The sequence below is a fragment of the Natrix helvetica genome (assembly GCF_964273705.1).
Source record: "Natrix helvetica genome assembly, chromosome: 1".
In the NCBI taxonomy this organism is placed as follows: Eukaryota; Metazoa; Chordata; class Lepidosauria; order Squamata; family Natricidae; genus Natrix; species Natrix helvetica.
Genome location: NC_138548.1, coordinates 9,016,923 through 9,034,465, shown reverse-complemented (window position 1 = coordinate 9,034,465; position 17,543 = coordinate 9,016,923). Strand labels below are relative to the sequence as shown.

The 17,543-nt window shown below is 44.8% G+C and overlaps 1 protein-coding gene across 3 annotated transcripts in view; it reads left to right on the top strand.

The window, feature by feature from the left end:
- The window catches only part of LOC309395843 (uncharacterized protein), a 95,483-nt gene that overhangs the window by 4,850 nt on the left and 73,090 nt on the right, over window positions 1-17,543 (top strand). For 2 of the 3 annotated variants that reach the window (XR_014175991.1, XR_014175992.1), the window contains exons 1-2: window positions 6,810-7,069; window positions 16,821-16,953. Coding sequence is in view for 1 of the 3 variants with exons in the window: in XM_081960432.1 (XP_081816558.1) it covers window positions 16,821-16,953 (133 nt within the window). In the remaining 2 variants the exon portion in view is untranslated. Of the gene's footprint in view, window positions 1-6,809; window positions 7,070-16,820; window positions 16,954-17,543 lie in introns of those variants that run through there. The other variant, XM_081960432.1, reaches the window with a different exon arrangement.

Sequence of the window (17,543 nt, the reverse complement as noted above, 5' to 3'; positions counted from 1 at the left end):
CTTTGTGGCAGCCCCTGAGATATTGGAAAACTGCTATCATGTCTCCCCTGGTCCTTCTTTCTCTTAAGCTAGACATACCCAGTTCCTGCAACCGTTCTTCATAGATTTCATAGAAAAAAATAGATTTCACCCCTGCCTTTTTTCATGTGTTCTTCATACCGTTCTTTATACATTTTTTTTGTCTCCGGGCCTTTGAGCCTCTTAGTTGCTCTTCTCTGAACTTTTTCCAAAGTCTCGACATCTTTTTTTGTAATGTGATGACCAAAATTGGATGTTGCATTCCAGGTTTGGTCTTATAAAGGTTTTGTAAAGCGGGGGGAAGGTGGGGCTAGATCAGGGGTGTCCAAACTTGGGAACTTTAAGACTTGTGGACTTCAACTCCCAGAATTCCCCAGCCAGCCATGGCTGGCTGGGGAATTCTGGGAGTTGAAGTCCACAAGTCTTAAAGTTCCCAAGTTTGGACACCTTTGGGCTAGATGAATCAAATGTTGGAATTAAGATTGCGGGGAGAAATATCAACAATCTCAGATATGGAGATGAGATGATACCACTGTGATGGCAGAAAGTGAAGAGGGACTAAGGAGCCTCTTAATGCGGGTGAAAATGGAGAGTGCAAAAGTTGGCTTGAAACTCAACATTAAGAAAACGAAGATCATGGCATCTGGCTCCCTCAATTCCTGGCAAACAGGTGGGGAAGAAATGGAGGGCGTGACCAATTTTATTTTCCTGGGCTCCAAGATCACCGCAGATGGGGACTACAGCCAAGAAATTAGAAGACGCTTGCTCCTGGGGAGGAAAGCTATGGAAAATCTAGACTAAAAAGCAGAGATATCATCTCCCTGCCAACCAAAGTGGGTCTAGTCAATGCTCTGGTTTTCCCAGTTGCAATGGATGGCTGTGAAGGTTGGACCACAAGGAAGGCTGAGCGCCAAAGAATGGAGGCCTTTGAACTCTGGTGCTGGAGAAGACGCCTGCATTGAGTCCCTTGGACTGCAAGGCCATCCAACCGGTCAGTCCTAGAGGAGATCAACCTGACTGCTCTTTAGAAAAAGATTGGAAACAAATTGATTTGGAAACAAATCAAGGAGAAAAGCAACTTAGAAATAAGGGGAAATTTCCTGACAGAACAATTCACTATGGAACAGTGCGGGTGCTTTATCACTGGATGGAATAAAGTCTCCTGCTTGCGCAGAGAGTTGGACTAGATAACCTTCCAAGGTCCCTTCCAATTCTGTTATTCTGTTAAATAACGTTTGATGATAAGGCTGGGGGAAAGGAGGGAGGAAAAGAAGGGTCATTTGCCCACCCCTCCTCCCCACCGGCAGCCTGCTCCTCGATTCCGCCTGCCCCAAATAAATACAATCCACTTTGGACTGTCTTAAGATTTCCTGAGTGCGAAAATTCCTTCTGGGGCTCTTGAGAAGCTTATGGGCTTGGATGCCGGAGAATAAACTAAGCCGGAGTCGTTTGACGCAGATTTCCGAATGTGGCTTGACGAGAAAATGAAATTTTATTTTCTTCTTGCCAATTTGCAACTCGTTGGCCTCGCAAGGGGGAAGATTAATCACAATTTTGCCTCCCTCCCACCTGCTCTAACCTGGTATGGCGTCTTCCAGATGTTTGGGGATTACTGGGCCCAGAACACCCACCAAGAAGGACCGTGGAAGAGTTTATGTTTTCTTCCTAATCCTCATTTGCAGCTGTCTCCAGCTTTTCGGGAGGCATAACGGCCTCACACAAGGCAAAACTACATGGCGTATCTCCCTTTGCAAATTGCCAGTTCCACCCGCTTCGCGGGAGGAATTCCTTTTTTCTCCGCCTTATTTGCAGCCTGTGGATGCAGCCACCTTTTGAAAATATTGGAAGTTAAATGCATAAAGAGCAGTGATGGCAAACCTTTTCGGCACCAAGTGCCCAAACTGGAACACATGTGTTTATGTGTGTGCCAAAGCACCGGAAACCCAAAGAGCAGCTGTCTGGCGCATGCATGCCTGTTTTGGGGGCATTTTAGGGGCTGTTTTCAGGGCGTTTTATGGCCGTTTTCCAATAGCCTTTTTTGCGGGTGGGGGCGAAAATGACTCCAAAAACAGCATGAAAATTCCTTGAAAAATGGCCTGTGTTTTGTTTGCTGTTTTGGGGCCTTTTTTCATGTAGTTTTTAGGAGAATTTTCCAGCCATTTTTTGAGCCGTTTAATTTTCCTGGGCTCCAAGATCACCGCAGATGGGGACTGCAGCCAAGAAATTAGAAGACGCTTGCTCCTGGGGAGGAAAGCTAGGGCGAATCTAGACAGCAACCTAAAAAGCAGAGATATCATCACCCTGCCACCCAAAGTGCGTCTAGTCAAGGCTCTGGTTTTCCCAGTTGCAATGTACGGCTGTGAAGGTTGGACCATAAGGAAGGCTGAGCGCCAAAGAATGGAGGCCTTTGAACTCTGGTGCTGGAGAAGAAGACTCCTGCGAGTCCCTTGGACTGCAAGGCCATCCAACCGGTCAGTCCTAGAGGAGATCAACCCTGATGGCTCTTTAGAAAAAGATTGGAAACAAATTGATTTGGAAACAAATCAAGGAGAGAAGCAACTTAGAAATAAGGGGAAATTATTTCGGAAACACCAGAAACCCGAAGATCAGCTGGCCGGCGCATGCATGCCTGTTTTTTTGGCCATTTTTGGGGTTGTTTTCAGGCATTTTATGGCCGTTTTTAGGGCCAAAAACAGCTCAAAAAAATGGCCTCAAAATTCCCCTAAAAACAGCATGGAAAAAGGCCCCAAATCAGCAAAAAAAAAAAAAAAAAAAAGCCAATTTTCTAGGCCATTTTTCTGGGAATCATCAGGCTGTTTTTCGAGTCATTTTTGCCCCCACCCCGGCCAGAAAACAACCCAAAATTGACCACATGTGCGCTAGAAACCAGAAGAGCAGCTGGTGAGGGCACACATGCCGACAGAGAGCCATAGGTTCACTATCATGGATATAGAACATAGAATAATAGCATTGGAGATCCTATACCAGGGGTGTTAAACTCAAGGCCCATGGGCCGGATCCGGACTGCAGGGTGCTTAGATCTGGCCCACAGGGCTGGTCTGGAAACAGCCAAGGACAGGCCCGCACTGCACTCTGCTAGCAAAAATGGAGCTTGTTGGAGGGCTGTGTGCCCCCCCATACCCCATTTTTGGCAGTGACGGTCTCCTGCGGCCCTCTGCCAGTGAAAATGGAGCTGGGGGGGGGGGCTGCTGCACGTGGAGTTCCATTTCCGCTGGCAGAGGTTTAGCCAAACGAAGTAAAAACAAAACCGGAAGAGAAACATTTCCCTTTCTTTTGCATTTGAGCGTGTAAGAAGGGGACAGGGAAGGAGAAAGGGAAAGAGGAACGACAAAGAAGAAGAAGGAAAGATGGGAAGGAAAAAAGCAAGGAAAGAGGGGAAGGAAGAAGAAAGGAGAATGAAGAGGGAAAGGAAAAAGAAGAAAAGGAAGGAAGGAGAGAGGAAGGAAGGAGGGAGGGAAGGGAGGAAGAAAAGAGGGAGGGAGAGGAAGGAAGGAAGGAGATTATAATGAGAGAGAGGTAGGGTCTCTGGGCAGTCCTGCCTTAGCACTTGGCCACCATAGGTGCCCCCCAATACAAGTCCTGGGTCATGCCCATCCTGGCTCTCTGAGGTCAAACACAACCCTAATGCGGCCCTCAAAGAGTTTGACATCCCTGCCCTACACCACTTCAGACAAATGGTTATCCAACCTCTTGTTAAAAACTTCCAGTGTTGGGGCATTCACAACTTCTGGAGGCAAGCTGTTCCACTGATTAATTGTCCTAACTGTCAGGAAATTCCTCCTTAGTTCTAAGTTGCTTCTCTCCTTGATTAGTTTCCACCCATTGCTTCTTGTTCTACCCTCAGATGCCTTGGAGAATAGTTTGACTCTCTCTTCTTTGTGGCAACCCCTGAGATATTGGAACACTGCTATCATGTCTCCCCTAGTCCTTCTTTCTCTTAAGCTAAACATGCCCAGTTCCTGCAACCGTTCTTCATATGTTTTAGTCTCCAGTCCCCTAATCCTCTTTGTTGCTCTTCTCTGCACTCTTTCCAGAGTCTCAACAACTTTTTGAATAGAATAGAATAACAGAGTTGGAAGGGACCTTGTAGGCCATCTAGTCCAACCCCTCAGCCTAGCAGGAGTCCTTACAACATTTCTGACAGATGGCAGTCCAGTCGCTTCTTGAAAGCTTCCAGTGAGTGGAATGGAATGGAACAGAATAGAACAGAACAGAATAGAATAGAGAATAAAGAAGGAATGGAATGGAATGGAAAATGATCCCCTTTTGCGACCTTCTGGCCAGCAGAGTCAATGGGGGAAACCAGATTCACTTAATGACCAAACTGCCTTAACAACTGCAATGCATTCCCTTAACCGCTGTGGTGAGAAAGGTGGCAAAACGGGCGGATTTCTCACCTAACAAGATAAATGTTGGGCTCAAATTGCGGTCGTAAGTTGAGGACACCCTGTCAGGGGGAAAAAAATAAAACCCAATAAAACCTTTTCCTCGGCAAGACAACAGACGCTGGCGCTCTTAACATATTAAGCTTGCTGGTAGCATGGTTTTAATTCACCGCTCTCACAAATAGAATAAGCTGATGACGTTTGAAATCTCTCTTTATTTTGCCGTCTTTCTGCTTTAAATCTGTTTTTATCTCCAGAAGAGGGTTTTAACGATGATTAAGGAGAAAAGAATCTTTTCGCCATACAATGTTGTAATATGAAATCTTAAGAGGATTGGGGCAGGATTGGCTTCGACAGCTACGTTGACGCTATTCTGAAATTCTTAGAGGCTGACAATGCGCTTAAAGCCGGACAATTAAAGAGCTGGAAGCTCTTAATTTCGACGCGGTTAGGTTTAACCACCTCCCTTCCGCCCTCCACACGTTGTGCGAATGCAGGACTTTACATGAGTTCAGGGGTGGGATTGAAAAATGTGAGCAGCCAGTTCTCTGCCCGAGAGAAAATTTACAAATGCTGGCTGAGGAATTCTGGGAGTTGAAGTCCACAAATACTGCCTGGGGATTGTGGGATTTGAAGTCCACAAATGCTGACTGGGGAATTCTGGAAGTTGAACTCCACATATCTTAAAGGTTGAGAAACATCAGATGCTCAGCATCTCTCTCTCTCTCTCTCTCTCTCTCTCTCTCTCTCTCTCTCTCTCTCTCTCTCTCTCTCTCTCTCTCTCTCCATCCATCCATCCATCCATCCATCCATCCATCCATCCATCCATCCATCCATCCATCCATCCATCCATCCATCCATCCATCCATCTATCTATCTATCTATCTATCTATCTATCTATCTATCTATCTATCTATGCTGGTCTTGTTGTATTCGGGTCTTTTCCACTGATTAATTGTTCTAATTAATCAGTGGATTAATTCCCAATCTCAATCTCAATTCTAAGATTGAGATTGTCTTGGCAACGTTTCGGCAAGGTCTCACTCGCCATCCTCATGCTGGTTTCTCACTCGCCAGTTTGAGGCTGGGTTTTGGGCTTATATACACACACGCACACATACATACATATACAGCATATATGTAGGATGTGAGGGAAACTAAAGCATGTTTGTCTCCATTATGCTGGGATAGGGGACTTGTGGAAAAGAAGGAAAAATATTGGAGACAAGATCACGTGAAGTGCTAATACCACCTTATAAGGCCTTGGTAAGGCTACACTTGGAATACTGCATTCAGTTTTGGTTGCCATGATGTAGAGAAGATGTGGAGACTCTAGAAAGAGTGCAGAGAAGAGCAACAAAGAGGATTAAGGGACTGGAGACTAAAACATATGAAGAACGGTTGCAGGAACTGAGTATGTCTAGTTTAATAGAAAAAAGGACCAGAGGAGACATGATGGCAGTCTTCCAATATCTCAGGGGTTGCCACAAAGAAGAGGGAGTCAAGCTATTCTCCACCTGAGGGTAGAACAAGAAGCAATGGGTGGAAACTAATCAAGGAGAGAAGCAACTTAGAACTGAGGAGAAATTTCCTGACAGTTAGAACAATTAGTCAGTGGAACAGAAGTTGCCTACAGAAGTTGTGAATGCCCCAACACTGGAAGTCTTTAAGAAGATGTTGGAGAGCCATTTGTCCGGAATGGCATAGGGTTTCCTGCCTAGGCAGGGGGTTGGACTAGAAGACCTCCAAGGTCCCTTCCAACTCTGCTACTGTATTGTATTGTATTGTATTGTATTGTATTGTATTGTATTGTATTGTATTGTATTGTATTGTATTGTATTGTATTGTATTGTATTGTAAATATATAAATTTATCTCCAATATTTTTCCTTCTTTTCCGCAAATCCCCTACCCCAGCAGTTTCTCCTTCTACAAACCACCTTAAGTTCCTCTCACACATCCTGCTTTTGCATCCCTACATCCTACCCCCCACCTTGGTGGATTGCATCGTTGGTTCTTTTGGTTCTCTTGGGGCTAAGCTTGTTGTAAGAACTCAACCTTCCTGGGTTTGTTTGCTTTTTTTAAATTTTATTAGCAATTTCTGAAATTAAAAAGCGCCTGGATGAGATGGGCTTGTTTTTTCCTTCTGTAAAAGGCTGAGATTTTTCCAGAGCAGCCCAAGATGCAAAGACAACGCGCTTCCTTGGAATGGGAAAAATGCAGCCGAGCATTTGCCGGGAACCGGTTAGGCCTGCCCTGCTGGGTGGTGTTCCTTCCTGAAACTCAGCTCTCTCTTGCTGGAGTTTCTCCTCCTTTGCATTCAGTGCCTGGATGCTCCTGCCTGCTGCTGCTCTCTGCAAGGACGGACCTTGGGGAACTGTGGATGATGGAGACCCTGCGCAGGAGTCTTTCCCGCTGGAAGAGGTACCACATCAAGGTCCACCTCGCTGAAGAGGACCAGCTGCTCCCGCTGACGGTGCGCCCGACGGACACCGTGATGGACTTGAGAGCTTACCTGGTCCGGGAAGGCATCACTTCTTGGAAAAAGAACTTCCACTACAATGCCCGTCAACTGGGCGAGCACGAAACGGTCAAAGAGGCCAAGATCCAGAATGGCTCGGTGGTGTTGCTAGTTAGCGACAATAGGTAGGTTTTGGGGGGAAGGGATGGATCTTCTGAAAGAAAGTTTGGGAAAAAAAGGTCCGTGTGTGTGTGTGGTTGTTGTTGTTGAAACAGACACCAGATAACCTCAGCAAGGTAGATCACTTTTCCGGGAATCCTGCCTCCCTGCCTGCGTATTTGTTTATTTTTCTTAGCTGTCTGCCTGTTTGTCCATCCATCTATTCATTTCATCCAGCCAGCCAGCCGTTCCTCCTTTTAAACCTGTTTGTGCCTGTCTGTGTGTCTGTCAATTATTTGTTTAGCTGTCTGTCCATCCAAATTTCCCATCATCAAGCCACCCACACTTCTATCTATACCTGTTGGTATCTCTCTCTCTCTCTCGGTTTATTTCTCTCTCTCTCTCTCATCTATCTATCTATCTATCTATCTATCTATCTATCTATCTATCTATCTATCTATCTATCTATCTATCTATCTATCTATCTATCTATCTATCATCTTCTATCTATCTATCTATCTATCTATCTATCTATCTATCTATCTATCTATCTTCTATCTAGCTATCATCTATCTATATCTATCATCTATCCATCTATCTGTCTCTGTTTATTTTTCTCTCTCTCATCTATCTATCTATCTATCTATCTATCTATCTATCTATCTATCTATCTATCTATCTATCTATCTATCTATCTATCTATCTATCTATCTATCTATCTATCCATCCTTCAATCCATCCATCCAGTTGTCCAGTCTGTCCCTCTCTCTCCCCCTTTCTTCCTTTATTCGCCCCCTCTCTCATCACCATCATCAGTTCTGAAAGCAGAACAAAAAGCAATATATGGAAATTAATCAAGAAGCAAACCAACCTAGAATTAAAGAGAAACTTCCTGACAGCTAGAACAATTAACCAGTGGAACAACTTGCCTCCAGAAGTTGTAAATACTCCAACACTGGAAGTTTTTAAGAAGATGTTGGATAACCATTTGTCTGAAGTGGTGTAGGGTTTCCTGCCTAAGCAGGGCGTTGGACTAGAAGACCTCCAAGGTCCCTTCCAACTCTGTTATACTATTCTATTCATCAATCTTATCCATCTATCCATCTATCCATCCATCCATCCATCCATCCATCCATCCATCCATCCATCCATCCATCCATCCATCCATCATTGATCGATATATCATCCGTTTATCCATCTATCAATCATCTATTAGTTGTTTGTCTGTCTGTCTCTCTACTTGCTTACTTACTTACTCACCTGTCTATCCACCTGTCTGTCTCTCAATCTCTTTTCCAAGCTGGCTTATTGCTTATCTGCTTCCAAGATCCCTTTCCACGATGATTGAAACATCTGCAACAGACTGGCCCAAATCTGAGAAATATTATTATTGCAATCGGATGGAGCTATGCATTAAATGGCAAACCTGACACACCTGTCCTTGAAACGGCCAACGCTACCTGTGTTTCTGGGGCAGACTGAAAATTGCATCCTGTTAATGATCATCAAAGCTTTTGCGATGGGACTTTAGACTTCGGGGGCGGGGGGAGGGGAAATAACCGCCGGTTGGCACAGTTTCGAAAACTGTGAATGTTGAGAAGGACAAACAAGTTCGGGGAAATATTTTGGACCCTGGTTTGCCCCCTGTGGCTACTGCCTGGTTGCCCTTCCTTAGAAAAAAAAGAGTTTTCAGATTCACAGAGTCGGAAAGGGACCCTGGGAGGTCATCTAGTCCAACCCCCTGCCCAAGCAGCTGAAGACAGGAAGACTCTGGGCTGCAGCAAGGATGTGACCCATTTCCATCCCTGACACCCTCCTGTAAATCTGGTTTTGCAAATGAAATTAACCCCAGGAAATTTGAGTAAGTTGCTTGCTATTCAAAGCATCTGTCGGGATGTTCGGAAAATTCAAATTCCCTTCCACGTTGCTCACATTCCACGTTTTTATATGCACACATAAAAACGTGGCAGAATTAGAAAGATGGCATAAACCAGCAGAACCATTTTGACTTTTTCAACCCTCCTGCCGATGCCCAGGTTTGCAATATTCTGGAACCTTAACAAGGCAGGAAGGTCAAAAAAGTCAAAATGGTGTCTATAACCGTGCAATCCTGGGAAAAAGTTCGGGCTCGCCATATTTTTTCTTCGTCTCCGTTGCAAAACTCCCTGCTATTACACGTAATTTGCCTGCATTTCGTACGAGGTTCCTAATATACCTTTTCTTTGATACAGACAGTTTGAAACAGTTCCTTTGATTGGGACGCCTCTTTGTTTTAAATAAATGCATTTATTTTCAATGCAAAGGTCTGTTTTTCTGTGTTTTGTTTTAAAGTGAATTCCTTTCAGTAACTGTTCATTTCTGGCAGGCTTCAGAGAATTGTACTTCAGATGAAACCTGCGCTAAATTTAAAAACAAACAAACAACCATCCCTGTACTTGTCAAGAGAATTTTAGCTGTGCTGGATTCAGTGCCTGTGTTATATTTGTTTTAAGTTATTGTTACTTTCCCGTAGGATGTGAGAACTAGTTAGGTCTGTGGTTAAGGTGGCTGGCCTAAAGAACTGGGAAATGGTGAGTTCTAGTTTCCGTATTTAGGCATGTAAGCCACCTGAGTGACTTTCCCATCTTAGGCATGAAAGCCAGATGAATGACTTTGGGCCGATCACTAGGAGATGGTGAGTTCTAGTCCTGTCTTGGGGATGAAAGCCAGATGAGTGACTTTGAGCCAATCACCAGGAGATTGAGAGTTCTATTCCTGCCTTAGGCATGAAAGTAGGCTGGGTGACTTGGGCCACTCACCAGGAGATTGGGAGTTCTAGTCCCGCCTTAGGCATGAATGCTGACTGTGTGACATTGGGCCAATCACCAGGAGGCAGTGAGTTCTAGTCCCATTTTAGGCATGAAAGCCAGATGAATGACTTTGGGCCAATCACTAGGAGATGGTGAGTTCTAGTCCTGTCTTGGGGATGAAAGCCAGATGAGTGACTTTGGGCCAATAACCAGGGGATTGGGTGTTCTAGTCCTGCCTTAGGCATGAAAGTAGGCTGGGTGACTTGGGCCAGTCACCAGGAGATTGGGAGTTCTAGTCCCACTTTAGGCATGAAAGCTGGGTGGATGATTTTGGGCCAATCACCAGGAGATGGTGAGTTCTAGTCCCACTTTAGGCATAAAAGTAGGCTGGGTGACTTGGGCCAATCACCAGGAGACAGTGAGTTCTAGTCCCGCCTTAGGCATGAATGCTGACTGTGTGACATTGGGCCAATCACCAGGAGACAGTGAGTTCTAGTCCCATTTTAGGCATGAATGCCAGATGAATGACTTTGGGCCAATCACTAGGAGATGGTGAGTTCTAGTCCCATTTTAGGCATGAATGCCAGATGAATGACTTTGGGCCAATCACTAGAAGATGGTGAGTTCTAGTCCTGTCTTGGGGATGAAAGCCAGATGAATGGCTTTGGACCAATCACCAGGAGATTGGAGTTCTAGTCCCGCCTTAGTCACCAAAGGTGTCTGGTTATCCTTATACAATCCGCATTGGGGGAAATCTGCCTGAAATGCTGTACATGCAATAGTGTCTTTTAACTGTGGAAATTTTAAGATATGTGGACTTCAACTCCCAGAATTCCCCAGAATTAGGCATGGCTGGCTGGGGAATTCTGGGAGTAGAAGTCCATATATGTGTTGAAAAATACTGGGCTAGGTAGAACAGAAAGCTTACCGCTAAAGAGGTTGATGCGATGGGACGCGGTTGATTTTTTCCGTCTTAGATCCCCCTTTTTAATTTTTAATGCATGCATGCATTCATTCATTCAGTTCATGAATTAATTCTTTTTAATTCACTGGGGGACTAGCTTGCCCCATGAGGTTAGCCCCCACCCTTTCATTTTCCTTTAGCAAATGAAAGCTTTCATTTATTAGGAAGGGGAATCGCATTAGTCCCGTCAAATCAGGAGGAACCCGATAGCTCCTTTCCAGACTCACGCGTTTTATTAAAAGATAGAAACTTCCTGTCGTTTAATAAAAGTTGAGAATTGAAAGACGGGTGAGGGGAGGATGGGGGGCTTACCAGGTTCTTTCTGATTTTAGGAGGAAGGCTGAGCCAGTGATCGTTTTGTTGGGTGGTCAAAAACGGGAGCTTTTAAAGGCGGACCAGGATGTAGCAATCAATCAATCAATCAATCAATCAATCAATCAATCAATCAATCAATCAATCAATTCCATCTACAGGTAATCCTCGCCTTACAACAGTTTATTCAGTGACTGTTCAAAGTTACAACAGAACTGAAAAAAGTCACTTATGACCGTTTTTAAACACTTAACGACCATTGCAGCCTCCCCATGGTGACGTGATCAAAATTCAGATGCTTGGCAACTGGCATGTACTTATGTCGGTTGCAATGTCTTCGGGTTATGCGATCACCTTAGGCAGCCTTCTGACAAGCAAAGATAGATAGGTAGGTAGATAGATATGGAGACAAGATAGATAGATAGATAGATGATAGATAGATGATAGATAGATGATGGATAGATGATAGATAGATAGATGATAGATAGATAGATAGATAGATAGATAGATAGATAGATAGATGATAGATGATAGATGATAGATAGATAGATGATAGATAGATAGATAGATAGATAGATAGACAGATTGATTGATAGATAGATGATAGATAGATAGATAGATTGATAGATAGATAGATGATCGATAGATGATCGATAGATAAATAGATAGATAGATTGATAGATAGATAGTTGATGGATAGATGATAGAGATAGATAGATAGATAGATAGATAGATAGATAGATAGATAGATAGATAGATGGATGATGGATGATAGATGATAGATGATAGATGATAGATGATAGATGATAGATGATAGATGATAGATGATAGATGATAGATGATAGATGATAGATGATAGATGATAGATGATAGATAGATAGATAGATAGATAGATAGATAGATAGATAGATAGATAGATAGATAGATAGATAGATAGATGATAGATAGATAGATAGATGATAGATAGATTCCTTTGAAACTGCAGTAAGTTTCCAGTCCTCATTGTTCTCAAATATTGGAAGGCTGCTATCATGTCCCCCCAAGTCCTTCTTTTCTCTAGACTAGCCAAACCCTAAAACCTTCAGCTGTTCTTCCTATGTTTTTTGTCTCCAGCCTTTATAACCATCCTAGTTCAGTGATGGCTAACCTTTTTGTCGTCAAATGCAATGCGCCACCCCATGCGCCCTGCCCACCAGCACATGCGCTCACCCCCATGTGTGCCACCCACCCACATGCATGTGCTTCCCACGTGCGCTCCCCACCACATGCACCACGATCCCCCCACATGCACACACAATCCCCCCTGTTCGCTCTCCCCCTGCGCATGCACCTGCAACCCCCATGTTTGCGCCCCTCATCCCCGCGTATGCATGCATGCCTCCCGCAAATCAGTTGGCTGGTGCATGGTGGAGCTGGGCTGGGGCAACAGCTGGCATGGCTGCAGGGAGGATTCTGTGTGCCATAGGTTCTCCATCATGGTCTTCTCTGCATTTTTTCCAAAGTCTCAACATCTTTTATTTTAGAAATGGGATGAGCAAAACTGGATGCAAAAAATCCTTCTGACTTTCATCGGAAACCCAAATCTCTTTTCTCAGTCTCGGTTTGTCTGTCCCCCGCCCAGATGTTTGCGCACGATCCCTGCTATCTACGCCACCTTTGGATAAACAATAATTACCATCCCAGGTGGATGGTTCACCCTGGGACTGTCCTGACTCAGCAACGGGACCCATCCCACTATCGAAAGGAACTCGTTTTTCTCGCCTTTCGGCTTCTGGACTTACAAGGACTTCCAGGGGGGAGGCGTTGGAGGGGTGGGGAGAGAGGAGATGTGGGAGGAGATTTCCATCTCACCCTCCCCCCCCCAACTCCCCCCCCCCAGACTTTTGCTCAGCAGTGTACGTCTGCTGGGGACAAACCTGTCTCTTTCACACAGAATTTACAATACAATACAATACAATACAATAGTAGAGTTGGAAGGGACCTTGGAGGTCTTCTAGTCCAACCCCTTGCCTAGGCAGGAAACCCTATACCGTTAATTAACCCTAATTTTTCAGTCAATTCTTTTGCATAGCTGTATTGCAGGTGGCTCAGTTGCTAAGAGGCTGAGTTTGTCGATCAGAAAGGTCGGCAGTTCGGTGGTTCAAATCCCTAGCACTGTGTAACGGAGTGAGCTCCCGTTATTTGTCCCAGCTTCTGCCGACCTAGCAGTTTGAAAACACGTAAAAATGCAAGTAGAAAAATAGGAACCACCTTTGGTGGGAAGGGAACAGCGTTCCGTGCGCCTTCAGCGTTTAGTCATGCTGGCCACATGACCACGGAGGCGTCTTCAGACAGCGCTGGCTCTGAAACGGAGATGAGCACCGCCCCCTAGAGTCAGGAACGACAAGCACATATGTGCGAGGGGAACCTTTACCTTTTATTGCAGGTAGTTCTCAACTTACTTTTGTTTCTTTGTGTTCACTTTTTATTGATTTATAGAAATCTGAAATTCTACATGACCTAAAATCGACACTGACATATATCATTGAAAATGATAGAAAATAAGAGAAACTCCCAAAAGGGAAAACTAGGAAGAGGGGAAGGGGGAAAAGATCGCTTCTCTTCCCGTTTGCGGCACCGGCCCAAAAAGCGAACACAATCCTTGGTTGTATAAACAAGAGGCATAGAATCAAAATAGAATCGAATAACAGAGTTGGAAGGGACCTTGGAGGTCGTCTAGTCCAACCCCCTGTTCAGGCAGGAAACCCTACACCACTTCAGACAGATGATGTAAAGAACGGAAGGGAAAGAAAAAGGCCCCGACTTCCAACTCTCTTTAGCGCACGAGAAGCTAACAACATAACAACTACAACTTTTCAATTTTACGCAAGTATGTACCAGCCATTTCTATAACAATAAACCCATCCGATTAGCAAAAACAAAATCAAAGTTTTCATTCCAACCCCCCTCCCCTCCCCCCCCGATTGCAAGCATAAAATACGGAAGCAATTTCGAAATAGACACCAGATTAGATATATTCTCTCCTTTGGATAAAAGAATCAGTTTTGACCATCTCTGCTTCTTTTTGCGGTGGGGAAGAATACGGGGCTTCTGTGAACGCATCCATCTTTACCGTAATTCATATTAAGAGAATCCTCTATATCCCATGATGGCGAAACTATGGCACGGATGCCTGAAGTGGCACACGGACCCATGTCACATGGCACGGTGGCATCACCCGTACCTTTACCGGCTTTCTGGAGCACATGCGCATGCGATGGCCTTTGTGTTTGCGGAAGTGCGGGAAATTGAAGAGCTGGTCTTCCGTTTTCCGGTGTGAGCATGCGCCCCGGCCAGCTGATCAGTGCATACACAGACTTGCTGGCCAGTGCACATGTGCGTGCCAGGAAACTGGAAGTTCATTTTCCGGCTTGCGCATGCCCCCTGGGTAGCTCCTCTTCCGGGTTGCGTCCCGGATGAACCTGCCCACAAAGTGCTCCCTTTTTAGCACTCAGTGCCCAAAAGAGTTTGCCATCACTGCTCTATATTATTTCAATTTTTTTAACCCCAAAAGGCAGAAAACAGGTCCTCGACTTAAGACCACAATAGACCCCCCCCAACATTTCCAGTGCTAAGCAAGGAAGTTGTTAAGCGAGTCACGTCCCATTTTATGACCTTTTTTTCGACCAAGTTTGTTTAGTATAAATGGCTATGGTTCTTACGTGAAGCCTGCGGTCGTTAAGCGAATCTGGCTTCCCACATTAGCTTTGCTCGTTGGCTGGGAAGGTCCCAATCGGCAATGATAGGATCCCGGGATCCTGTAAGTTTGACCTCAAGGTCCGCTTGCGTTTGTTTCGTTGTTGTTACTTGCAAAGTTGTGTCTGACCCATCGCGACCCCATGGAGAAGGTTCCTCCAGGCCTTCCTGTCCTCTACCATCCTCTGGAGTCCATTTAAGCTCATGCCTACTGCTTCTGTGATTCCATCCATCCACCTCATTCTCTCTCGTCCCCTTCTTCTTCTTTTGCCCTCCATCCTTCCCAGCATGAGGCTCTTCTCAAGGAATCCTTCCTTCTCATTTGGTGGCCAAAGTACTTGAGTTTCTTCTTCAGGATTTAGGACCTTCTAAAGAGCAGTCAGGGTGGATCTCCTCTAGGACTGACCGGTTGGATGGCCTTGAAGTCCAAGGGACTCACAGGAGTCTCCTCCAGCACCAGAGTTCAAAGGCCTCCATTCTTTGGCACTCAGCCTTCCTTATGGTCCAACCTTCACAGCCATCCATTGCAACTGGAAAAACCAAAGCCTTGACTATACACACTTTTGTTGGCAGGGGGATGTCTCTGTCTCTGTTTCTCTCTCTCTTTCTCTCTCTCTCACACACACATACTCCTATGGTGCTGGTGCCAATGGAATAACACCCTGTATGTTTTATTTTTATTTATTTTTAGTTCTGCAGGATAATCTGCTTTTCCTGCACAGCCCCTGTAATAACAAGCAGGCTTTGGAGCATTCAGGATTGTTTTATTTGATTTATCCTCTGGGCAGAAATGCATCTGTTTGGCTAAATGTTGCAAAATTTTGTTTTATGGGCTGTAACATTCTGCAAAAGTTAATGAACTAGTGCCAGAGTATATGGCTTCTATTTTGTCCCAAAATAATACATAATTTTTCCTCCTTTACAGGAGAAAACTTTAAAGCAATCGTGAACCAGTTTCGGATATTGGCCCGTAAGCCATCCTTCTCTTTCCTGAATGGTTTCTATCCCTTTGAAAGTGGCCTTTTGTTTTTCCACCTCCTACTCAGATTGCTTTAAATTTTCTTTGCACTTTTTTTGGGATAGTGATTCCGTGACATTCTTTTTATTTTTTTATTTTTGGAAGGTCAGCCTGAAGATTAACTTCATTGTTCTCTAACTCTCTCCTGGAGGATCTAATTTCAGCAGTCATTAAGGCAAACTGCTGTTGCGGTTTCTTATTCAGTATTAAGACAAATTTCTTTGTAGAAAATTGGTGGAGAGGAAGGGAGCAGGGGATTGCGAGAGCGCCTGGGAAATTGTCACGGAACGTTGAAAAGGAAGATCATGTGACCGCAACAGCAGCCAGTAGCATCCAATCAGCCACAGCTCCCCTAAATGTTGTTGCTTTGAGAGTCTTGGGTGCCCGGATTTGGGTGCATTCTATAAGTTAGCCCATTTGGGGTACCTTAGTTCAAAAATGGTTGCCCTACTACCATAATGGCAAATTTATGTGTGCTGGAAGAGACATGCAGAGCCATCTCTCCGGGCACATGAGCTGTTGCTTGTTGGTCTTCTGAGTTATGGCACATCGGCCAGCTGGTCTTCATGTGTATGGGAGGACCAAAAACTAGGCCCGCACACACGCTTCCATTTCGGCACAAAAAGGTGTGCCAACACTGCCCTATGAATGATGTACTGTTTTGCCCAGCTGAAGGTCACAACAATGAGAATTTCAGTAGTGGGAGATAGTCGTGGATTTATGACCAACATTTCTGTTGCTGAGACAGCTGTTAAGTGAGTTTTGACCGGTTTTATGACCGTTCTTGCCACAATTGTTAAGCGAATCACTGCTTCCTCATTGACTTTCCTGTGGTGAAGTCCACTCGGTTGTTAAGCGAATCACTGCTTCCTCGTTGACTTTGCTTGTCAGAATCTCTCTCCTTTCTTGGAGTAATTTTGGGGTGCTGTCTGACCTCTTTTTTTAAAAAAAAATTGCAGATGAAGTTTACTTGGGAAGCAATTCTCCGCACGGTGCCATCGTTTGGAGGGACGGAGTTTGTCGCGCTGACGGTCAAAAGATGGAGGAAAAAAAATATATCCAGTTCCGTGAAGCGGCTGGGAAGAATCGAAGGTACCAATGGGGCAGCTTGTAGAGGGCAGCTGGGCCCATTTTACAGATGGCTTGACTGAGGCCTTTTCATTTAAGGTCTCAAGCGGGTTTATCCGTCACCCAAAAAGCGGCTTCAGCTGAGCTAAGTGCACACGGGTGTATTTTTTTTTTTTTTTCATCTCCTGCTCTCTGAGCAAAACCGGTCAGGGTCATCCAATGACAAGGAGTAATTACAGAGTATCGAATTAATATCAGGGTGTAATTAACTTGTGGAAGTCATTGGTCCCGTGATTTTCTGAGGAGGCACAATGGTTCTTTAAGGAGATCAGAATAGTTTGGTGAAGGATGAACTGTTGTTGGCCATTCCTTTTCCTCTCTCTTTTCCTTTCCTTTCCTTCCCTTCCTTTCCCTCTTCTTCTTCTTCCTCTCCTCTCTCCTTCATTTCTCTTTCTTTCTCTTCTCTTCTCCTCCCCTCCCCCTCATTTCTTCTCTTCTCTTCCCCCCTCCCCTCCCTTTCCTCTTCTCCCCTCCTCTCATCCATTTCTCTTCTCTTCTCCTCCACTCCCCCTCATTTCTTCTTCTCTTCTCTTTTCCTCCGCTCCCCTCCCTTT